Source organism: Kogia breviceps, chromosome 1, assembly GCF_026419965.1.
Source record: "Kogia breviceps isolate mKogBre1 chromosome 1, mKogBre1 haplotype 1, whole genome shotgun sequence".
In the NCBI taxonomy this organism is placed as follows: domain Eukaryota; kingdom Metazoa; phylum Chordata; class Mammalia; order Artiodactyla; family Physeteridae; genus Kogia; species Kogia breviceps.
Genome location: NC_081310.1, coordinates 162,431,011 through 162,457,510, shown reverse-complemented (window position 1 = coordinate 162,457,510; position 26,500 = coordinate 162,431,011). Strand labels below are relative to the sequence as shown.

The window sequence follows — 26,500 nt, the reverse complement described above, 5'->3', positions numbered from 1 at the left end:
GGCAGACCTTGCTATTTGCTACATATGTAACACATCTTGAAAATCAGAGACCCAAATATGCAGCTCCAAGAGGATCTCTTCAATGATACTATGAGAGGATCCACTAGTCTGTGCTGTGGTATAAGAAATGATTACCTAGCAATCTAACTCCATTTACAAAGAGTAGAACCTTTAGCATGATTAAAAAGAATATCAGCTCCTTTTAAATTAGATTTGCTATTATTTCTTAGTCTGATTTTAGTAATAACTCTACAAGCTAATATAAATTATAAGTCATAATATTAATATTTATACTTTAAGGAGAAAACAGCTTTTGCAATGTAACACTTATAATCAAAATTGAAACCCTTGTATGATGTGCTAACCCTACTGGAGATATTCTTTAAATAGGCTTAAAGCAAAAAGGACTTTCACTATAAATAAATTCATTTGCTTGTCACTGATAAAAGTTTTCAAAAGTCTGTTTATTCACATACATGATTAAGGAGTCAGCATTTTACAGCAATCTTAGAGGAAAACTTATTTAACTTTAATGAATATTTACCCAGATAAACTAGAGCTGTATGTTCTGTCATATTCCCAATTTTGCCTGGGACATAAAATCTACATTTACATCAGTTTAAATTGTTTATTGATCACAATGGATTGTATAAACATAGTATATTTCTCGGTGACCTAAAAGCCAGATCAGAGAATGTCTTATATTTAAAGATGTGGTACTGAGTGTGCTAAAAAGAACAAAATGTTTTTGTTCCTAGTAATGTCTTAAAGACATATTGTTTGACATATTTTACTTTCTTCTATAGACTAGATCTAGATCTTTTTTAGAAAATACACTCAAAGTAGAGGTGTTCTACATTAGTGAAAGTAAAAAAGTTTATTTACCCTAGAAAGTACCCCAATAAAATTTTATTAACTTATTCAGATGTATTCAAACTAAATTGCCATTATATTCTTTTATTTTAAAAGTACCTCAAATTTCCTCAAGTCATAAGTAAATTATGTAATGTTTAATATTTGAATCACTGATATCCTTCTGGCAAAGAACTTATTAATCTATATCTACTATCCAACATCAAAATAAATGTGTAAATGCTGTTACTTACTCTAAACCATCCCTTGCTTTGAAATATGAAAATGGGACAGTTGACTTTAGCTACCCTCAATAAATAATTTTTGAAAATAGCCTCAGTGAAGAATTTATCAACCTGGCTTCAAAATCCGGGACAATTATATACAAGGATAGAATAACATAAGACTAAAATTGATATTTTACTATAGTAGTAGACAACTGGAGAGTTCTGCAAAATATGCAAAAAGGTAGAAAAATAAATCAATATTTATAAAAACATACCCAAGGAAATACAGGTTAAAAAAATTCTTGAAAACCTACAGATATGGCAAAGAACTTAATCAAGAAAACCACAAGTGCTTAATTCTAAAAGTAGGGAAAAAGAGTGCAGCACCAACTGGATAACTGAACATCTGAGCAGACATGGAAATCAAAGAAAGTCCCTGATAACTGAGATGCAAGTTACCAGACTTCAGTAGAAAAACCTCTTTTCAAGAGCTTCTCTTGAACTTTTAAAGCCTATAGATACACAGACATATATCTCCCTATGTAAATATATAGATGTATCTATGTATCTATCTATGTATCTATCTACCTACCTATCTATCTATCTGAACTTGATCTCCATAGGCATAATTCTAATACACTTGAAGCAACATTCATCACAATTCCCTATCTCAGGATGAGGGTCTCTAGCATACCTTCATATACCCATTTCAAATGCTTACAGGGCTAATGAGGAAACAGATAAATCTATCTGTTCAAGACAGAGATCTTTTTTTTTTATTTTTTTATTTTTATTTTTATTTTTTTTTTTGCAGTATGCGGGCCTCTCACTGTTGTGGCCTCTCCCGTTGCGGAGCACAGGCTCCGGACGCACAGGCCCAGCGGCCATGGCTCACGGGCTTAGTTGCTCCGCGGCATGTGGGATCTTCCCGGACCAGGGCACGAACCCGTGTCTCCTGCATCGGCAGGCGGATTCTCAACCACTGTGCCACCAGGGAAGCCCCAAGACAGAGATCTTTTAATACAGTTTCCAAACTGATATACTCTTGTTTGAATCATCAGTTTTGAGATGAACTTTTGATAGACTCTCTATAGTTAATTTAAACTTTCTTATTTATGCCTGATAGCCCTAAGTACGCTGTAGGAATTTGGTGTGCTACTTTAGCTTTTTGATACCATTTGTAAACATAGGTTTTATTTCTATGTGTTGAAGGCATATCTTAGTTTTTCAAATTTCTATAAAATTTCTTAAATACCCAGGGTTGGCTTTTTGGTTTTGTTTTTTTTAATTTATGAGAACTCTTGTTTTCTATGTTACCGTGAGGGAGGCAAGGGATTTCCAATTTGGATTCAACAACAACAAAAACAGATGAAGAGGAATTATTTCTTTCACATTCAAATTATAACAAGTGTCTAACTTTGTTTGCCAAAGCGTTTTTAGAGGGAGAACTAGAATCTTTACATAAGGTTAAGACAGACGATTAAGATTCTCTTGGCAAGTTGGGGGTAGGTAATTTGAGGAAAATAGGCGCCATGTACCTATAATATATAGTATCATCATTATCACTAAAAGGAAAATATAACCTATGCTATTTTTATACATAAGCCATGACTATAATATTAAATCTCTATGAATCTACTAAAACCAAACTATCACATATTCTATTTTTCACTTTGGGAACTACAAAATTTAATTAGGGTTAAAGTGACCCTAATTAATAAACTCACTAATAGTTAATAAACTCACTTCGAGAGAACTGGGCTGGGGAGGAGTATCTAACATTGTATAATATGCAATATGTTCTAAACAAAAACAATTTAAAGTAAGTCTCTTAAAATCAGATTATCCCTTTACGAATAATCACATCACATACATAAGTACTGCCTGCTCTTTTCTAATGATGATTATTCAAAAATTTAGTACAGAAATAGAGAACAAGCATTACCTTTCCCTGAGAGAAGCACGATTTAACACAGGGCTTGGAAAATGCTTCGGCATTGTAGAGGGTGCCGAATGAACGAGTAAGGTCCTGGATGAATGCTGGGGCTTGTTACATGACCTTGAACTCAAATAGTCATCACATCTTTCCAAAGAGTCATTGAAGTCTCTCTCATGAGGTGTTCTGATGACCTGTTTAAAATTTTTTTAGATATATACATACACACACACACACACACACACACACACACACACACACACACACCCTTTGTAAAAGTAAAAAAAATCAAATATAATGCCGCAGCTATATTTGAAGGTAAATTTCAGAATGTAGCAATCATTACTACCACTGTATGACTAGACATTAAATACATCTGATTATTCATTCCACATGTCCAAAATCTACAGAACTTTATCAATTCCAATGGCTTTTGAGTAGGAATAGGGTAAAGGTAGGGATGTCTATATAAAACAAAGGACAAATACACATGAACTAATGATAGTCTAGTTTATCTATGAGGCCAAACAAAACAGAATTCTAGTCCTCATACTCATTCATTGCTTCATAATAAATCAGGGTAGATAAATGAATAAATTCCTACCCTTGTAGAACTTATATATTCTAGTAAAATTTACATTCTAGTAAGGAGAGAGAGATTTAAAAACACACCCCTCGAGTCTGTCATACAGAGTGAAATAAGTCAGAAAGAGAAAAACAAATACCGTATGCTAACACATATATATGGAATCTAAAATAAATAAAATAAATAAAAAATGGTTCTGAAGAACCTAGGGGCAGAACAGGAATAAAGACGCAGATGTAGAGAATGGACTTGAGGACATGGGGAGGGGGAAGAGTAAGCTGTGATGAAGTGAGAGAATAGCACTGACATATATACACTACCAAATGTAAAATAGCTAGCTAGTGGGAAGCAGTCACATAGCACAGTGAGATCAGCTCGGTGCTTTGTGACCACCTAGAGGGGTGGGATAGGGAGGGTGGGAGGGAGACTCAAGAGGGAGGAGATATGGGGAAATATGTATATGTATAGCTGATTCACTTTGTTATACAGCAGAAACTAACACAACATTGTAAAGCAATTATACTCCAATAAAGATGTTAAAAAAAAGACATTAGGTAAATACCAAGGAAATCTGAGTAAATTAAGGACTTTAGTTAATAATAATATATCTATATTGATCCATTAATTTTAACAAATATACCATACTAAATAAGATGATAATAATATGAGAAACTGGATATGGAATATATGAGAACTCTCTGTACTATCTTTGTGTTTTTCATGTAAATATAAAACTGCTCTAAAAATTTAAAAAAAGAAGTGCCATTTAAAAAAAATTAGAATTAAGCTATGCTAGGTAAAATTTTAAAATTTAACTTGTCCTTTTTCTTACATTTACTTTCTTTATGCTTCTAATCCACCAATGTTCTTTTTGTTACATTTTTATCTTATGTTTTTATCCCATAGTTCAGATATTGTTTTATAATGCACATCCCTACTATATCATGTACATATCACAGAGAAAGTGGATTAGTTGTGTTGTAACACACAAAAACATCACCCTTGGGCAGACTTTTTATACCAGGCACATCTCATAGCCCCATCCTTTGTTGGTTGCCTTTGGGTTCCTATTCCTGACCCAATGGTGTTTGGATGATAGTGTTGATGTAACTCAAAACATGGTGACACATGTCTGCGTTTTCACTAGAGGCCCTAGAGATATGGCAGTTATCTGGTAAACCTAACCATCCTAGATCCTGATTCGGGTAGACTTCAAACCCCCTTTTGTATTGACCCAGCTTTCTTATCTCTTCTCTGGCATATATTCCTGCAATTACTATGCCAATGTACCCAAGACACTAAATGCTTCTAGAAAAAAAAATTAAATTAACCATATAGATTGGTTAGTTTTATTATGAATTTATTATTTTCAGTATGATATGGACACTCAAATTACTTTGACATTCTCTAATGCCAGCATCCTCATTGGAATTAATACATCTTTCCCATAATATTCTCTAAATCCTCTGACACACTCTCATACAGATGTTTTTAACATGCTACCTCTGCTCTCCTGTGAATCTACTGAGTCCACACATGTATGCTTCTTTCTATCTAATCTCAGAAGTTTCTTCAATCCAAGAATAACACCTACCTCCATCTGTGCTTTATCCCCATTCTTTTTCACATCCTTTGAACTTCCCTCCATTAATTATTAGCATACTATCTGTATTTCCAGCTTCTTCACTTCAACTGGCTCCCAGCTTTTAATGCAATTCATGCCTGATCTCTCCCATTTTTATCTCTCTTTTTTTGTACATTAAAAAAACTCATTGAAGGTGCAGACTAAACATATTGCTGCTATTTTCCTACCTTCCTGTACTTATAATGTTTCATCAAAACCTACTCTTCCACAACTTATTTTATAAATCCTGTCCTTTCCTCCCAGTTCTCATACTACTTGGCCTCTGCAGCATTTTTCACTGGTCAGTCCTCTTTTAGTCTTCTCTCCTGAATTTCTCCTCCTCTGTTTCCTTAGTCACCTCTTTTCATAGTCCAGTGGACATTGTTCATCCTTCATCTCATCACTGAAATCAGTGGCTGTTCTCCAATGTCACACTTTCTGCCCCTCTCTCATGTACCTTCTCTTTGGTTGATTTCCTTTGCTTCTATTATCAAGTGTACAGTAATCTCTGAAACACGTATTTCTGGACAAGACTTAGCTTTCCAAAACTTATCTCTGGAAATCCAGATCTGAATACCCATTTCTCTGTTAGGCAGCTCTATTTGGATTTTCCACATGTAACCAAAACTCAGTAAATTTAAAATTTTTATGTCCACCATGCTCTTACCTCTGCTATTCCAAATTTCATCATTATCTTAGACCTAAGCTAAAAATCCATAATTCATATTTCCACAACACCAAGTATGGTCCATTATCTTTATTCACTCCAGAGCAAGCTATTTATGGACAACATAAATTTTAGAATTCTGTTGTCTTGAAATCTTAAATAAATTCAAGAAAATGTCAATTCTATCAATGAAAAAAAAAGGAAAATTGAGATGATTGAAAATTTAGGGGACCTGTTAGGTCAAATGAAAGAACTGAATACATTTATAACTCTATAATATCATTTAAATGGCATTCGACATAGGAAAAGGTAGAATTGGCACTGGCTTTATCAAATTGACAACATAACGTGCATAGTTTTGAAGTTTTCCAAAATATAGTGAAAGAGTTAAAAATTCTCAGAGTAGAAAAATTATTGAAAGACAAAATAGAAGAAAAACTTTCCTGAACTAATGAGATACATCACAGGGGATATTATGAACTAGCAAGATTAATTAAAAGAACAAAAACACCACAAAAAAAAAAAAAGAGAGATGAGAGAGAGGAACTGAATTTATTTAACGAATATTTAACTTCTAGTCACAATGTTAAATGTTGGGATTACAACAGTGAACACAACAAAGTCCCTGCTTTTATGAGCTTATGTCCAAGCAGTTACTATCAATGAAATATTTGACCTTTTAAGAAGCTCAATTTGACCTTTAATCTTTCTCAGACTCATTTCCCTTGTATGTAAAACAGGGTTAATTACAGCTACCTTATAGATCTTCCGTCATTTATTTAAAGTATCTTGCAGAATGCCTAGGTGTGTGAATTAGTTATACAACAAATATAAGTCCTTTATTATTAAGACTCCACTTCAACACGGCTTCTTACTTCAACACTACCACAATTTTCACTGTTTTCCAGAATTACAGCAACATATGGTGAACCAGCAGTCAGCTGAGAGAATCAAGCTTTCATTCCAGAACCAAACAGCATGTAATTCAAATGACTCAGTTACAGTCCCAAATAACTGACCAAGAAATATGTGATCCAGATTGAATAAAAGAAAAAACTGAAAAGTGCTCTATTGTTAGCTGTTCACAGAGACAAAGTAAAAACATAGTGAATGTCAAAAACAAGATCAAAGAGGTCCATGACCAACAAATACAAGTGTATATATTAAGAGACTGTTAGAAAAGAAAACAAAGTGCTATAATGCTGTTTCTAGAATTATATCCAAATGAGCCACTTGGCTTATAGTAGAGAGATTATTTTCTCTTCATTAATTTCAATGCCATTTGAGTCATGCTGGCTGGCAGACCATTTCATTTTTTGTTTACTAAAATTTCTCCACAAACTAGTCAGCAATGCTTTAAATAAAGCCTCTTCTAGGTGACTACAACTGACTTTTTTTCTCTTTATCAGAATATTCACTGAGAATCTCTTGAACAACATGTTAGCTAACACACAGATCTAGAGAGGTACAAGGATTTGAACTCACAAACCAGATGAGACAGGGTATTAACACAAAGAAAACTGACACTGAGATATGCTAGGTGGCAAATACATCCTAATGACAATATTGCAGAAGGATATTTATAGACTTCTAATGGTCTAAATGGTGGAGGTCTCATGGAGGAGGTGGATTGGAATCAAGGCCATAAGTAGAGAAAAGGGGGAGATAGGGCATTCCAAGTAGAGGAAAAGGCACAAGTAAAGATAAACAATGAGTACAGTCACTTGGCTAGTTCTGTAGGAAAGTAATCAGAGAGAATATCACAGAGGTGGAAAGGGGCACACTGTAGAGAACTTTGAACGCTGCTACTAAATACTATCTGACATTTATTAAGCATCTTCTATGTATCAAGTACTGAACAAGGTAGGAGACAGTAGTCACAGGTAAATATAACAGGAGACCTCAAAGATATTACAACCCAGAATGAGAGACATGAAAAAACAAGTAATGATAAAACAATGAGGAAGGAAATTAGAACTAAATAGGTATACAATAAGTAATTGTGCAGTGGGGACACAGCTGGGATGTATTCCTTCCATGGAATTAGAATAAATATTTGTTTTGAAAAATTATTTATCTAAATGGGGAATGGAAGGTATAATACGGGGGTAAGTCTTTGATAAGAATCCATTTCAAATTTTCAACCTTAAAACTCAGCTTAAGAAACGTTTCCATAGCTCTTGTGAGTTTTCCATAGGTTGCTTATTCACTTCCAAAAACCAAATGGAATGTTATCTCTTTGGCTCATAACAGAAGAGTTACATTTCTTGGATGACTCCTCAAGAACCCTGCCTTAGAGTGTTCAAAGAACAGAGTTCAAATCCCTGCTTGTTATGTGACCCTGAGCAAGTCATGTACTCTAAGTTTTCATTTCCTTCTCTATAAACTGGGGAAATTATCTTACAGGTTTGCTACAGAAAATAAAGGAGACAAAATTAGTACAAACACAAAGCAGAGGGCTCAAGTTATGAAAGACAACAGTATTTATTTCCTCTGTTTACAGCAACCTTCATATTTCAGCATAAACAGGTTTTTTTTTTTGTTTTACATTTATGGAAATAGTTCTTTAAATGCCATTTCTAAGATCTCAGAAATGTAATAATTCCAATATTGCAATTGTTGCAATGTATCGAGATAAAATCTAATATTTTTAAACCAATCTGAAATTGTTACAGGTAGAAAAGAAAATTTCCTACACCAAACTCATTGTAATTATATAAATGTAATGTAATTAAATGACATACTTTTCAAATATGTGATACATAATGGTTTGGTTATACCATACTTATGAAATAAGTTTCCTGAAAAGTTGTTTACACAATAAGTTCATAAGTTAAATAATATTTATGCCCATGAAAATTTTATATTTATAGGAACTTCAAGGTCAAACTAATGGAAGAGAGAACCACGAAGTATAAATAGGAACCAGGAAATTCACTTATCCAACAAATATTTGTTGAAAGCCCATTTAGTGCCTGGTACTACACACCATGCTTTAAAATTTCTCCTTTGTCATGGGACATAAAACTTAAGAAATAAATAAAAATAATTCTAATGGAATTTGCTGGGAAGTAGTTGAGAATTAAGACTATAGGAAAGAAGTGCAGCAGAGGTACTATTTTCAGGATAGTAAGAACAAAGCACAGTTCTGATTCAAAAGGGAGAGAAGCAGATATTGGTAACTGAGATCAGTTTCTCAATTTTGCTGAAAACATTCCTTTTGAATCCTACTGAAGGGAATGATCCATTCCTACCTAATCCAATTTAAAAATACATATGCTCAACTATCTGGTTTGTTTAAGGAAGACAACTAAACTGTCTAAGGAAGATGTACCTTCTTTACACTGGAGAAAAATTTAGAAGAAATTCCAAAATAATGCAATGAAAATGATAAGTAATTCCTAAGTGTGTCCATCTTTAGGGGGTAGGTGGAAATTCCTCCCTTCTTAGACCACTGTTCAATGCACTTACATAAATAACTTGTTTAATCCTCACAATGACCCTATGTGGTATTTTTATTACCTACACTTCACAAGAGAGGAAATTGAAGCAAAGTCTAACAGTTATTAAGTGGTAGGAGTCTCAAGGCAGTGAACTATAAGAGATCCACAGCAGAAAAAAATGGAAAATTCCCATAGCCCAGGCCTCACAGGATGCCTATGAGGAAAGTTCCACAGAAGATGCGCTAACAATCTGATTTGCTAACAACCCAATAAAAAGAGCCAAGGAACAAACCGAAAAACTGTTCCCAAGGAAGAAATAAAATATCCCCCAATTAATTTTATGATGTGATCATAACATTGCTACCAAACCACTCAAGAACAGTAGAAGAAAGGTAAATAGAGACCACTCTTACTAGTGACCATATGTGAGAAAATATCTTAAATAAAATATTAACAAATTAAATTTAGTGATGTTCAAAAAAAGAATACAACATGATTAAGCTGGGTACATTCAAAGAATACAAGAATGGGTTATCAATAGAAAATCTATTAATTCACTATAGAAAAATCATTATCAACTCAACAGATGCTGAAAAAATATTCAATAACATCCAACATCTACTCGTAATTAAAAAATATACATACTTTGCAAACAAGGAATTTCAAAGGGAACTTCCTTAACTTACTAAAGGATACCTAACAAAAATCTACTGCAAATAACATTCATAGGTGTGAAACCTTCGACATGATCTTATCAAAGACAGGATCAAGACAACACAGTATTAGTTCATGCTGCAGCATATCAGGCTGCATTGCAAGAGCAAATTAAGTTTGAAAATTAGTGGCTTAACATAATAAAAGTTCATTTTTCCCTGTGTTTTATGGTAATATAGGTTAGCAAGAGAATCACACTTCACAAAATTGCCCAAGGACCTGGGCTGATGAGACAGGCTGAACAACTTATAGCTGTACCATCTAGAACATGAGACCTCATTATCACTATAACAAGAGAGAGTTCATATCAGTTCTTCTATGCTGCACCCTGGAAGGGATCCACATAATTTACATGTATAGTCCATTGGCTGGAACTAGGCCCTATACACCTGCAAGAGGGCTTGAAAATATGGGAGAGGACATGAATAGCCAATAAGCAATAAATGTCTCTGCCACATCCTGATCACTGCTTTTATTTAACAATGTATTGAAAATCCTAGTAAGTGAAGACAAATAAATAATTTGAAAGGCAGAAATAAAATTCATTGTTTGTTGAGGATATGGTTTCCTCTATTAAAAAAATTCAAGAATATCTAAGACAAGAATGTTATACAAAAATGTATTGCAGACCCATACATCAGTAAAACACATAAAAATGTAATTTTACATAAAAGACCACTTACAATGGAAACCAAAACTATAAGGTTTCTCGGAATAAATCTACCAATGTGTTAACACATTAGTGGAAAAGTGTATATAACCTTCGTAAGACATGCGAGAACTGAGACCACCTACATTCACATGGCTTAGCTAACAGAACAAAAAACTGAGGCCCACCCACCTCAACATGACTTCATCATGAGTTCCGGGAAATTCTTGCCAGGAAAATAACTCTATAAACCAGTAAATAGCTTCATTATTTGCTTCAGGACCTTCCCATAAATCATTTGCCTGAATAGCAGTCTGCTCAATCATCAATCAGATCCCTTCACAAAACAACAGATTCTTGATCTGGGCAAACAGTCCCCTTCTCAGGACAAGATATCACTCAATAGGACAAATCCCTCCCCTATCAAATACCTGTTTACTTACCAAGACTTGCTTTAAGGCTCTAACCTCTGTGTCCATTAATCCTACACTTTTATATCACAAACTCTGCTAATTAGATTCCCTCATTAAAAGCCCTACCTTAAACTACTGGAGCCCAGACCCCAAAACCCTATAGATATCTACCGTTAACTTTTTGGAGATACTACGAAGACTGTAAAGGTGGTGCTCTCCCTCACTGCATAATCATAAGCTCTGCTTTGCTTGGTATCAACAGATCATTCAGTTATCATGGTGGTTCTTTGGTGAGTTGGCAGTTGACAACCCTGGAAGTCCAATAATATCCAAACAGATCCTCCCGGTTGCCACACCTAAGACGTTCAACTTAAATAGAAATAGCTTTTTCCTCCGAAACACCTGGGCTTCCCTCCTGGGGGTCTCTCTAACTACAATGGTGCTGTAAGTGAATCTTCCTGTTGAAGCTGGACTCTGCTCTCCTTTTGTTAAAGCTCCCAAATGCTGAGTTACTTTGTCTTGTAGGAATGCAGAGCCCTTGTCATTATCTGGTCAAATTTGAAAACTTGTAACCCAGGCGGAAATCTATCTTATTACTAACAATACTAATATGTCTCTCTCTCTTTGTCACTTTTTGCTCTGAGTCTGTAAGAGGAAGTTCATAGAGAAGTCACAGGCATTAGCTACTAGAGCTATCCTGGAGCCAGACCTAAGGATTGACAGGTTCAGATGTTCTCATTATACCATTTTAAAAGCCTTAGTAGAAACTTTGCCCTGGGCCACTTGTCAGAATATCATAAAAACTTTCCTCAGTTTTGTCTTCTTTTTTTTTTTTTTTTTTTTTTGCCGTGGGAGAAAACGCCTCTGAGAGAAATCACTACCAAACCTTCCATCTTCCTAGAATTACAGATTTATCAGGTCTCCAATTTAAGAAACCAACCAATAAGTTGGGGCCCAAGACATAAGGTTGTACAAGCAACATAGTAACTGACACTGCCAGACTCTTATGACTGTGTTTCAGGTTAGGCCCATGCCCCCTTCAAGTTAGATTCAAAGTTTCCATCCTCTTACATATATTTATACTATAATTTAAAATTTTACACTTATTGTTCCAAATAGTATAATTTCACTAAGCATATTTTAGAATTACAGTGGCCACTTTGGACGGTTTTTTTATATGAGCAAAACCGTTCATGTGAAAGATGCATTAGAATAAAAAGGAGCAAAATCCTATACATCCAATGGTCTGCACTTCTTAACAGGCCTAACAAAAATTCCAAAATATTTTTCAGCCCACAAATTGCTTCTGTAAAAGATTTGCGGGCCAAGGTAAATTTTTTAAAATGTGAAAATGTAAAACTATGTCTTGTTTAGATACCCTCACATCCCATTGAGAGAAATGGCTTTTATCCCACTATTTCTTATTTCCTGTACTATGCTCCTCCATTACCTCAGATCTCTATCCTTCTTTCTGTTTGCTTTCATTCCTATCTGACCTGCCAGAAACAAAAGCTCAATGACTTCTTAAAATTAAATCCCCTTCAGAATACATCAAGTGCCAAATGGTTGATTTTTAAGCTCTAGTCTGTTTCTGAGCTGAATAGTCAGACACTCTCCAGCATCTAAACAAGATAACCAGGAATTTGCAGCAGAATTTAGAGTTCTGTGAACTTTAAACTAGCATTTGCATGTGTCCTATCCCAATAAATGGTGTCATCAAACACTGAGTTATGAAAATTAGGAATGTAAGAGTCATTCTTAACATTGCATGGCTAAGCCCCTTCCAATGCTCTCTGCTTTCAAAGTTTTCCTGCCTATTTTTGCCTAGTTCCTGAAATTAAAAAAAAATGCCTGGAGATATTTTTATTGAGATTTTGTTAATTTTTGAATTACCCTACATAGAAGAATATCTTTATGATATTGACACTCTTTCTCTAGGAGAACATAGTATATCTTTTCCATTTGTCAAGTCTACTTTTCTGTCAACATTAATCCTAAATATCTGTGTAATATCTTCACTGCAATCGACCTCCACTACTATCACCCCAATCCAATCCATCATCATTTCTCACATTGACTATTCAATAGCCTACTAACTTGTATATTACTATCCATTCTTTTCCTAGTCCATACTACAATCAAGAGTAATATTTGCAAGGTACAAATCCAACTGTATAATCTTGTTGTTTGAAATAATTTCATTTGCTTCCCATTGTACCTAGGATAACTATCAAAATTCGTAACATGGTGAAAAAGATGTGATCCCTATCTACTACTCCAGCCTCAATTTATATCATGCACCTACCCATGTCTTTCACTCCTAGCAACACTGGTCTTTTAGTTGCCTAGCTTAACTGAACCTTTATAAATGCTACTTCCCCTTTTCCCTTGCATATGCCCTTCCCTCCTTTTCACCCTGTAAATTTTTATTCACTTTCAGAGCTCAAGAGCAATCACCAGTCCTCAAGATCCTTTTTCCATTCTCCTTCACCAGATCAAATCCTCCTAATATATAACTAGTCCAAGCTAGCATGCATGTCCCCCATGATATTTATCACAGTTCCAAGTATATATTGATTTTTGTGATTTTTATTATTACCTATCTCCCGCATCATCATGAAATATCCATGAATTCAGGCAGAGATAGTTTCTAGTTTTGCTAATTTTTTTATTTCTAGCATAATAGAGTTTCAGTCATATCATCTTTCCTAACGGTAAGAGAGAAGTTGGGAGTGGAGAGGGACAAGGCATTCTAGATGTGACAGAAGAAATGACTAGCTTTCCATCACAATTCATCTTTCCCTCCTCCAGAGCAGAATTACTGCTGAGAAGCAATCCTTGCATCTAGGTGTGGCCATCTGATTAGTTCTTGGCAAACAGAGTGTAGGTAAAATGTTATGTGTCAATTCCAGGCCAAAGTTTTTAAGAAAGAGATATGTCTCTTCAGGTTCTCCTTCATTTTCCACCATGTGAAGAGGACAGCAAAGCTCTAGAGTAAGGCAAAGGCACAGAATGGGGTCACTGCACGGAAAAATAGTATGCAGATTAGAGGCACCCTAAATTAACTATTATGTGAATAAAAACTAAATTTCTATTATATTAACCTTCTGAAATTTGTAGGTTTATTTCTATAGCAAATAGCATTACCCCAAACAATTCAGAAATCAGTATCTTACTGTACTGGTCATAACATAGACCTAAATATGCATTGGCCTGTAAGTCAGGAGCAGGAAGCAAGGGAATAGATACTTGAGGATTGAAAATGTAAGATCTAATAATGCAGTTGCAAAATAAAACTGTGGCCTGCAACAGCTTGGAAGATAGACCACATAACTTTCAAGCTTATTATCTCTAGGAAAATAGCTGTAAAGGGCAAGAGATGTAGTGTGTATTGGCCTTTACTTATACTGAGCAAGGGATTTCAAGAATGATGAACTCAGGAGAGATGGGTTTGAGAGCAGAAATGAAATAGTATAGAAAGATTTTAGCAATCGAGGGCCTCTCAGGGCCAGGAAAAGTGAGTGCTAACTGCGTGTGGACACAAAATGTAGAAGGTTAAGAGAGAAAAAGGCTTTGAGCTTTGAACAAAGGGCCATTAAAACTTTTAAACAGAGAAATGAAATCCTAAGACAAAAATCAGATTGAGGCGGTTGCTTCCCATCTGAGCCTACTTCAAAGGTCCTCAAGGTAAGTGCCACTAAAAGGCATATGAACTAAAGAAATAAATCAGACTTCAGAATTATATTTAGAGGGAAAAAAACAACTGTGTCATCTACTGAAACATTAAACTGACTGGAAGCAAATAAATGAGAAGTCGATACTTGCCTAAGTCTATATTGCCTAAGAAATCAAGAACCTGGCCTTTAAGAGCCTAAGTCTATAAAATAGCTCAGGCCCCAAAACTTTTTTTTTTTTTTTTTTTTTGCAGTACGCGGCCCTCTCACTGCCGTGGCCTCTCCCGCCGTGGAGCACAGGCTCCGGACATGCAGCTCAGTGGCCATGGCTCACGGGCCCAGCCGCTCCACGGCATGTGGGATCCTCCCGGACGGGGGCACGAACCCGCGTCCCCTGCATCAGCAGGTGGATTCTCAACCACTGCACCACCAGGGAATCCCAGACCCCAAAACTTTTAACAGCAGGAAGTGGGCTAGAAAACTATGCAGTCAGTCCCAATAAATCAAATCCTCCAAACCCATTTCAGAGAGGATAACTCACAGCCATGTGGGATAATAAATGGACATGGAAAAACCACCTGCAGGGTAGAGTCAGGGCCCATGGACAGTAAGGTCTAAGAAAGGACATTCCTCTACTATCAGGGCAGTGGGGCACCTGCTTGTTAGGTTCACAAAGCTTGCCCAGCAGCATTTATCATTGCTGTAGACTAGTTACTACTCTTCATTCTCTATTTCTCCCTTTTGCAAATAAGAGCACCATTTTTTTTCCAGTTATCCTATCCCTGCTCTAACAAAACATACCAGAAATGAGGTTCAGGTAGAGTGAGAAGGTGAGGGAGGGGAGAAGTAACTTGTCTTGGTTCACAGGTCACTGGATCACAGGGAGGCTATCTGGATCTGGCTTATCCAACACTCAAAGATCCTGAACTTCAAGCTAGATTCAAGTGAAACTTGAATGATGGAACTTCAAGAGATTTTCCTGGAAGAGGACAAAAGTATGTTCTGTGTGAGGGAAGAAAGGGATATTTGGTGGCCAGACGGGCAGACTATAACAGATATGGTCAGTGGTCTACTAAAATCTATGACCCCTCTACAGTGGAAAACAGCTGCCTAACTAGGATCTCTATTTGCTAGCCACCTTCCTCATCTTGCTTCTAGATGTGACTAGTTCTTGTCAATGGAATATAAGAAGTGACTTAATTCACTTCCAGGCTTTTAAAAAAAAATTAATTAATTAATTTTTGGCTGCGTTGGGTCATTCATTTGAATGTCTAGCAGTGAAAGGACAAAGAAACAGGGAACAATAAAGATATAGGGAGGCAGGTTGAGAGGTGTATTCTTTTTCTGAGAACTTTGTATTTATAGAACAGCTGATTATAATGCATCCAGGGTGAGGAAAGGTTGACTTTGGCCAAAAGAACAGCTAATGACCAAGTAACCAGAAATCTTAAAGAGGGAGGTGGCAGATATAATAGGTATGAAGAAGTAGGAAAAATAGAAAATAAATATGTTAAATAGCCATTATCCCTCAATATATGTCCTCCACTCAAGCCAGACTAGTAGTTTCCCCTCTGCCTCCAGGACAATGTACTTACTCTAAACTCCAAGGCTTTTTCATGTTGTTTTCCTTCTAAGACATTCTTCTCTCTCTTCCCTTGCCTCTTCAGAATATATTTCTCAACAGAACTCAGGCCAAGTCCCACTTTTCTAAAAAATTTTTGCAAGCACTCCTAGTTTCATAACTCTTCTCCTTGTAGAAATCCTACAGTGTTCCACTACCAGTTACTATATGCCTATAAGAAAATAGCCCTTTATTTTTTTCATAGAAAAGACAGCACTGTTCAATGCTGCATATGTATTTCTGTGAAAATCTACCTCTTCAATACAGAAATAATCCTGTGAGCTCACTTACCACCCACAGCCTTACAAAGGTAGTGTGAATGATCAACTTCTACTCTAACTCTAAAAGTGAAGAATATAGAGGTGAGGGTGGGTGGATATTAAAGATGAATAGAAGTGAAGCTCTTTTAAAGAATTCATTTAGAAAAGAGGATTCTAAATATATCACCTACCTTTAAATGGACCAGTCAATGTAGAATTGGTTTATAGTTACCTTAGGATAAAGATTAGTGTCCTATAAACTTTATACCTTTCTCTCCATTCTATACTTTTGTATATTTGGTTTACTTGTTTTCTCTTCATAATCCGCTCACACAACACACATATTTTAGGAATCCACACTGTATATCAGACAATATCTAGCAATTGTCAATAAGCAAGATCAATAAGATCCTTGCCATTCTGAAACTTACAGATTAGTAAAAAAAAAAAAAAAAAAAAAAAAAAAACAAAAAAAAACAAAGATGCAAATAAAGAAGAAAATAAATAAAACTTGTGAAACATGACTTGAAGATAGGCTTGTCCCTTAGGTATTACAACTAAGGTAGCTTCCTTGGGCCCCATGCAAGACAACAAACATTATGCTTCTTGACGCACGTGTGTGCGTGTGCATGCATGCACATATATATTACACAGATCAGTACCCATGTATGTGTTTGAATAAATTCCACATAATAGGGTAGGTCTGCACCAGGAGAATTATGCCAGGCCCACACTCCTCTAGTGACAGCCTTAAGCAAGAGCACAACCCTATACAAATGCTATACAAGGAATGATTCTATTCAAGTGCTATATCCATGTCTATACTAGTAGTTCTCAAATGCCAATCCTTGGATAGACAGCAAAAGAGTTGCATAAGAATCACCTGGAAACTTGTTTAAAATAAAAATTTCTAGTCTACAGTCTCAACAATTTTAATTTAGTAGGCCTGGAATAAACTTTTATAAAGTTCCACCTCGATGATTCTGACACTCTGGTAGATCCGACCCCTTAGTCACATGGTGCCTTGGCTTGTTACTTAACTGTTCCATATTTCTTTTATCACAATCAAAGCATGGCAAAGAGCTATGCTGTTCAGTGCCAGTAAGCATGGGGTAAATTGTTTTCAAGTAAATAAACAGAGGTATTATAAGGAAAGCTATGTTTTTTGTTTTGTTTTGTTTTCCCAACTGTGATGCTTCTTCTTATTAAGAAGCTTACACTTAGGGACAGAAAAGAAAAACTCTGGGGCAGTACTTCTCAAAATGTAGAACATGAACTACTAGTGGTATAGCAGATAACTTAGTATGGTACCCAAAATAAATTTAGATGATACACAAGATTATTTTATATAGCACATGGACATACACTAAAACGTACTGAATCCCAAAAGAAAAAATATATTTTCTTTTCAATTCTCTTTCAATCAGAAATCTTCAGTTAGCTATTGGTATGTCTCCTATACCTGTCTATCATTGCTTATCTCATTTTAAGAAAAAGAGAACATGTGTCAGAGCCTTTGGAAAACAATAGTTTTCTAGCCAGAATTTAGTAATGTTGTGTTGTTTTTGCTGTATTTTTAAGGCTATCATCCATATAAAGTATATGATACTGATTTTTCATTTACACTGGTGAAATAAATTAAAACAAGGTGAATTTTTAAAACAGCATAAATTACATGCAGGTATTGTAAAAATTATGAGGATGCTCTGCGAATGACTGAAATTTAGAAATACTACTGTGTGAGATATCACTAAAAGTAGCAACCAATTTCTCTCTGTCTCTGTCTCTCTCTCACAGACACACACACACACACACACATACACACATACAAAAACAAGTATGAACAATCAAAAGTCACAAAACATTTGAAACAAGACACTCAATGAAAAGTTTATCCTACCACCTGACAACATAGACAAAATAATGACATTCCATAATATGACAATTATTGTTTGTAAATTTCTTGACTAAATGCATATGATAATATCTGACCATACATATAAGAAATTTACTAATGCTCTAATCTGAAAGCCAGGATAATTATTGTTCTGCAATTTATACTACATACCTTATAATCCTTGGGTCGGTAGCAGCCAAGATGAGAATGATCTATAAAAGGATGTACAAAAGAAACTATAAATATTTCCTAACAAAAGAAGAAATTTGTTTTCATCTTTGATTTTTCCTACAATCACTCTGTTTTTATGATTATAATTCATACAGCAGTTTTCAGAAACATCTTAAAAATCCTTCAATAATGTTACAAAGATGATAAGCAACAAGTTAAAATCTGTATCAGTTCTTCAGCAATTAAGTTATTTCAAGTAGTATTTTCATTAGAGTAGGAGATATCTGATACAGGCCAGATTAATTTTTAGTTGATAAACCAATTTGTCTACATGAAATGGATAATTTTTAGTTGACAAACCAGTTTATGATGAAATATAATTTGAATATATAGATTTGATAGATACTGCCAAACAACATGTGTTCCTAATGTTGGAGTCCATGCTTGAATTAAGTGAGCGTACTGGAAAACAGGACCAGCTTTAGAGGGTGGGCGCATACTGTCCTGTAGTGTACAGATCTTGCTGACACATAGATGTGCATTACAGTTCAGGCTCCAGCACTTCCAATATGGCCCTGGGCACATTATCTAATCTTTCTAAGTCTCAGATTCCTCAAGTTTCTAATGCAGGGGTCCCCAAGCCCCAGGCCACAGACTGATACCGGTCTTTGGCCTGTTAGGAACCAGGCTGGACAGAAGGAGGGGTGAGCCGCAGGCGAGTGAGCAAAGCTTCATTTGCCACTCTCTATTGCTCCCCATTACCGCCTGAACCATCCCCCTTCCCCACCCCCCCACCCCTGCCGGTGGAAAAACTGTCTTCCAAGAAACCAGTCCCTGGTGCCAAAAAGGCTGGGGACTACTGGTCTAATGTACCTCTTTCATAATATTGTTTTAAAGATTACCTTAGATATTACATGTAAGGCAATACAATAAATGTTAACTATTATTACTAACAGCATTATCAACATCATTGCTATTGAATTCTAAGTCAAACAAGGCCAGGTTCAACTTCCACCACTTATCATACATATTAGTTTGGTCAAGTTATACAATCAATCTGTTTTTCATTCCTCATTTTAAGAGTATGAAGACAATGCTTACCTTATCTCAGATAGTTATAGTGATGATTAAATTATACAGTTTATAAAAGTACCTAGCATAGCATCTACAACAGTGGACTATAAAGCTATTCCAAATCTCTCCTAAAACAAAGACCACTACATTGTAGATGCAGATTTGGGGTTTTACTCATTACTTGAAGGAGTCAAGTTTTAAGTATTATAATCTCTGTTATATTGATAGACAAGAAAATCAGAACCATAATTTTCAATTCTACTTCTTTACTAATACATTCCAGGCAAAAACATTCTAACATTCTATATTTTACCTTCCCAAACCACCTACAGAAAAAAAAATGCTATATGGATAGAGACCCAGGATAGTCTATATTTAGTCAATTAGCTTTCTTTTATAGCACAAGATGTTTGTTCTCCAAGTGTCCTGAGCCATTATAGAGGGTAGCTGAAACATTAATGTCTTTCACACAAGGTCAACTTCACCATTTAATTCAGTAAGATCCAACTTACTTCAACTGCTTTTCAAAATTCAAAATAAAACTAACTCCCAACCTAACTCCTCTTCTGTAAAGTCTAATGTACAACATGGCCACACATAGCAGAAGAAATAAAAGAATGATAAGGACACACTGAGTTTAATACTCCAAACATGCTAACTTTGAAAATTAAGGTAAAAATTTCTATACATAATATATATTCTTTCTGGTAACTAATGTAATATTCAAAATATCAATACATTAAAACACAGGAATGTCTTCTGCTCTCCACAAACCGTTTATAAACTTACCCTAATTCAGACAAATTTATATAATTTTCTTTCACTTTTATAAATTAAGCTATTACTTTGATCTGAGGTTTCCTAATGTTCACATTTAATCACCTTTACCAACAATTAGGTACTTAACTATATTCTAAATGCAGGAGATAGAGGAGATAAAAGTCACGGCCCATGGTCGTGAAGTGCTTATAATTTACTTTGGTTAAGTTATACGAAGTTGAATAACAGCAACATAAAAGAACAGGCTAAATCAGAATGGTATAGGTAATTAATGCTATTAAAAAGTCATATCAGAGATAGATCTCTCAAAGTTGAAGGCCATCAGGAAAAACTTCCTAAAGGAGGAAAAAGTTGAGCTGGGCCTTAATGAATGGGTCACACTTAAGAAAAGTATGAAGAAAAAGAGCTAATTTAGATCGTGTGTGTGTGTGTGTGTGTGTGTGTGTGTGCGCGCACGCACGCACACACATGCACAACCTTGAACAACTTACTCTACTTCCTTAAATCTCAGATTTCTTCATCTGTAAAATGAGGATAAATAATAGCATCTAATATTCTTGAGGTTACTATAATTAATCAATGAAATATTAAGCATTTAGAATAGTGGCTAGCAGAAAACACAATAATATTAGTTATTATTTGATTCTCCAATAATCTCATGAAATCAGTGTTACAACCTGAATATTTGTGTCCTCCCAAAATTTATATGTTGAAGCCCTACCTCTCAAAGTGATGGTATTGGAAATGAGACCCTTAGGTGATAATTTGCGTTAGATGAGGTCATGAGGGTGGGGCCTCATAACGGAAAGAGTGCCCTTATAAGAAGACACAATCAGATCTTGCACTTGAGCTCTAGTGTGGTCACTCATTCACTCATGCTCTCTCTCCCCTTTTATTCTAAAAATAGATATTAGTGATTTCACAACTGCAAATTTATTAAAAATATTTAATTATAAACTTATAACAAGTGAATTTTATGATATATAAATTATACCTCAATAAAGCTGTTAAAAATGTTTTATAAATAATAGAGAATTAAAGAAACTGAAAAAGGAGTTCCTCAAAATGACACTCTGTAAAACTAGGAGGCATACAAACAAATGCGATATTTTGCTGATAAGTATATACATGATGACTACATGCATTTTATTCAGAAAATAATAAAATATTACCATTTATTGCTATCTACTCAAGATATGGCCTATTAGGATTTGGGATGCTATTTCCAATTTATTTGACATAAAATATAACCATCTAACAAAGGGACTAGTGGAAGCTCATAAAAGATTACAGTCTTGTGTAGAATTGAAACTCATGACAGAATCTTCAAATGAAGAGAATAAGAGACGTTTCCTCCAAGCGGGAGACAGAGTCTAATATCTTTCCTAAATCCTAAGCAAATTTTTAAAAGGCCAGGATGTTGCTCTTGATTTCCTCTTTAAAATGCACAAATGATTGGATAAAGTTTCCATATATTCTTGAGTTGTGAGAGATACTGAGTTTCTTCAAAAGGACTGCACAAATTACAATTAGAATTATATATCAAGGAAATTCCAGACAGAGAAAATTTGAAAATTTTATTTAAAAAAATACACCTAAATGAAAGTAGGAAAAGTGGTAGGAGAGTGGTGGAAAAGAAAGGAAGTTGGGGTTAGAAGACCTGGGTTCTACACTGTACACAGCTATTCTGTAGCTCTCCAACATATCACGTAACCTCTCTAAGCCTCTGTCACTCTTCCTGATCAAATATAGTTACATTCATCTTCACATTATTATGAGGACTAAATAAATCAATGTTGGTGAAAATGGTAACCTATAGGAACTTAAGAATTATTAGGCAAGATAATTTGGTAAGAAAATGTTCAAGAAGAATTTTCATTAAAGATAGTCATAAGTGAAAATTCACTATGTGTAAGATATTCTATAAGAAATTCACATATGTATTTAAATAGCTGATAAGAACCCAAAGCACAATTGCTCAACTGCCAACCAGGGAAAAAAAAAAAAAGTAGTCCAAAGAATAGGGGCATTAAAATTAGAGAAATGAGAAGGGAAAACTCTTTATAGTAAAAGGCAAATAATAAATGTATAAAGAAAAATGGAATTTTAAAAAATATTTGGTAAACATCACTGTAATAGTTTCGGGCAAGAATCATCAATGTATGCTAAAAGAGTCGAAGTCGAAGAGAATTACATAGTCTCAATCTTCCCATAATTACAAAGGGAAGGAAGAAAATAGCACCTTCATGCTGGAGAAACCGAGCAGACACCATCTTAATCAAGTGAGCAAATTAACATCACCAGTAACAAAGCAACATCACATACATCCTGACATGATGCACTGAGAGTAATACATCACTTGTTGTATTATGGGGGAAAATGAATAAATCTAACCATGAGGAAAACAAAATCAAACAAACCCAAATTGAGAGAGACCTATTAAAAAACTGGCCTTTATTCTTCAAAATTATCACATCATTAAACACAAAGAAAGACTAAGAAACTGATCCATATTAAAGAAAACTAAAGAGACATGGCAACTGAACCTTATGTATGTTGTGGAATTTCTTTTGCTATAAAGATATTATTAGAACAAGTGGCAAAATATGACTTAGGCTTATAGCTTAGTTAATATTATATCATTAATTTCTTGTTTTGATACTTGCATCACATTAAGAAAACAACTGTATTAGTTTCCTCAGGCTGTCATCTACCATAGACTAAGGTGGCTTAAACCACAGACATTTATTTCTCATAGTTCTAGAGGCTGGAAGTCTGAGATGTGGGTGCCAGCACAGCCAGGTTCCAGTGAGAGCTCTCATTCTGGCTTGAAGATTGGCTGCCTTTTGACTGTGTCCTTACATGAGAGAGAGAGAGAAAGCAAGACCTCTGGTGTCTCTTCTTATAAGGGCAATAATCCTATCATGAGGACCCCACTCCATAAACTCATCTACACCTAATTACCTCCCAAAGGTAATGACCCGTCTCCAGATACCATCACTGGGGGGTTAGAGTTTCAACATATGAACTTTGAGGGACACAATTCAGCCTATGGCAATGTCCTTGTCAAGAAAAGTTTATACACAGATACTCATACAGAGATGGAGGCAGGGAGGAGAAAGAGAGAGAGAAAGAGGGAAAAGCAAATATTAATATTTGTGGACTCTGAGTAAAAGGTGTAGGGGGATTCTTTGTACTATCTCAACTTTCTGTAAGTCTGAAATTATGTCAAATTAAAAAGAAAAAAAAGCACCTCATTATTGACCTCTCTGATTGTACCTCTACACAGGCAGCTGACTGTTTTGATTAGAAGTTACTAGAAAGTATAACAGTTCTGCTGGCAAATACATAATAATTGTCAAGGGAAATCAGACATTTAAGCGTATTCTACAAACATCTTCCAAAGAAATGTCTATATTGAAGCTATTTTCAATTTCTTGTTCTGAAACCTTATTTACTCTATGTCTATAAATTTAGCCCAAGAGGGGAAACATCTGTTGGATGGGGAACATCCCTTGGAGGGGAAAGTCTGAGAGTATAACATCTGTTCCTAATTTCATATAATCTGCTATTCTGAGTATGAAAGACTTATTGATCACCCAATTTATCTCCCAGTTAGCGGTAAAAAAGCAAAATAAATGAGCACAAACTCTTCAAGTTCTCAGATATGAATGTTTCATATCCCAATTTTTAAAAACAGAGAGATTATACACTAGCGTTTAGAAACAAAATGAGACAGAGCTCGCTAGGTGTTGATTGTATTTTTTCACTCTCACTTTTCTATGCCTTTTTTTAAGTGTGCAGTAAATTAACTTAAAGGCTGCTGGTGAATACTTGGTGAACTGACTAGCTAACGTCTACAGATATTAACACTTACATATCTCTAATTATAAAATACTATTTAATCTTCTTCATAAAAAATCATCTTCATAAAGAACTTAAGAAACAACTTATCTAAACATCAGGATCAGGCCTAAAAATAAAAAAAAATATTATAAACTAAACCTAAAGGATGTTATCTTTCCAGAAATATAATTATTATTTTGACAGCTGATATTTATTAAGTGTCCTGTGTGGTAGAGCATTTTACATGGTAATATTTATCATGTTATCTTCATTCTTCAATAAACTAACTGATTATCAGAGTAGTTAAAGTGATTTGTTCAAGAATGTCCAGTTTATAAATAAGTGGTAGAGAAAGTATTCAAATATATGTGTAAATGTATGTCCAAAAGTTATAAACCTGAACTCTTTTTACAATGGTGTTTCCCAAAGCCTGTTCCATAAACTAAGTAATATATGTTAAGGAGAGGAAAAGGTTTCATGGTCAAATAAATTTAGAAATTGTTGAGCAAAACAAAAGGTTTTTTTTTTTACTAAAAGGTATCATAGTCTTTAATATGCTAATATGTGTTTTGAATCTCAAAGATGAAGATGGTTTATAGCAGCACAGAAATTCTATTATTTTTAGAGATTACTGACATGGGTGTCCCACAAGTTGTAAAAAGTGGCATTATACCATATTTTCCAATATAGCAAAGATTCTGTTTTTATTAATTGATGCCAAGATAAAGACTTGAATGTAGCCAAGAGAACTAAAACAGATGAAGAGAGATAACTTGTAGCTAACCATTGTGCAGCCTGGACCATCCATCTCTTTCACAGTCTCTGCCAGAAGATCCAAATAAAGCATCAGCCTTGGGACTTGGGGGATCAACCTAGAATAAGGAAGATTTCAATGTAAAAAAGAGCTTAAATATTTTTTTCAGTCTCATGGCGTCAGAAAATCAATTGAAGTACATAGATCACATATCATCAAGTTAACATGATACTGCCTATACAGTTCAAGGATGTTCCAAGATCAGAGCTTAGCCAAGTATTTTGCTGTTTGTTTTTAAATAAAATTTAAGTTAAACTCCAGAAATTTTTAATTATATTTTGAATCCACTCTAAAATGAACAGATTTACAGTTGAAATGTCCATTACTTTATTGCCTAGTTTGCTTCCTATTACAAAGTTAAAAAAAGAGAAATCTTACTTTGCCACATTTAAAAAACAAGTTTAGCCATTTACTACTTATCTCCTTAGCATACAGATTTTGAATTTAGTGTCTTTACTTGGCTGTGTTCAGGAGTCAGCATTCTGAGTATAGTAATAAAAGATATTAACAGTTATCCACATTCTCTAACAAAAAAATGATATAAATCTGTGCAAAAAAGACAGCTCTACTTACCAAAATTAAAAACTTTGTATATAAAAGGACAATATCAAGAAAGTGAAAAGGCAACCCATGTAGTAGGAGAAAATATTTGCAAGTCATTATCTGAAAAGTCATTAATATCCAGAATACATAAAGAAACATCTAAAACTCAATCTAAAAAACTCAATTAAAAGTTGGGCAAAGGACTTAAGAAGACATTTCTCCAAAAGATATACAAATGACCAATAAGCACATGGAAAATCATTCAACATCATTAATCATAAAGGAAGTACAAGTCAAATTCTAGTTTACCCCCATGAGGATGGCCATTATCAAAAAACAGAAAATAACAAGTGTTGACAAGGATATGGAGAAACTGAACTGCTTGTGCACTCTTGGTAGGAATGTAAATTGGTGCAGCCACTATGGAAAACAGCATAGTGGCTCTTCAAAAAACTCAAAATAGGATTGTCATACAACCCAGCAATTCTACTCCTGGGTATATACCCAAAAGAATTGAAAGCAGGGCTCTGAATAGATATTTCTATACTATTTTCACAGCAGTATTATTCACAACAGCCAAAAGGTAGAAGCAACCTGTGTCCATCAACAGGTGAATGAATAAACAAAATATGATATACATGTAAAAGATTATGCAGCCGTAATAAGGAAGAAAATTCTGACACATGCTGTAACCTTGATGACTTTATGC

The 26,500-nt window shown here is 34.8% G+C and overlaps 1 protein-coding gene across 5 annotated transcripts in view; it reads right to left on the bottom strand.

The window, feature by feature from the left end:
- The window catches only part of SPATA6 (spermatogenesis associated 6), a 176,845-nt gene that overhangs the window by 50,660 nt on the left and 99,685 nt on the right, over nucleotides 1–26,500 (bottom strand). For 4 of the 5 annotated variants that reach the window (XM_067008221.1, XM_059060205.2, XM_067008237.1 and 1 more), the window contains 3 exons: nucleotides 25,219–25,306; nucleotides 18,735–18,775; nucleotides 3,025–3,209 (listed from right to left, as the gene is read on the bottom strand). In XM_067008221.1, coding sequence (XP_066864322.1) covers nucleotides 3,025–3,209; nucleotides 18,735–18,775; nucleotides 25,219–25,306 — 314 coding nt within the window. The remainder of the gene's footprint in view (nucleotides 1–3,024; nucleotides 3,210–18,734; nucleotides 18,776–25,218; nucleotides 25,307–26,500) is intronic. The other variant, XM_067008226.1, reaches the window with a different exon arrangement.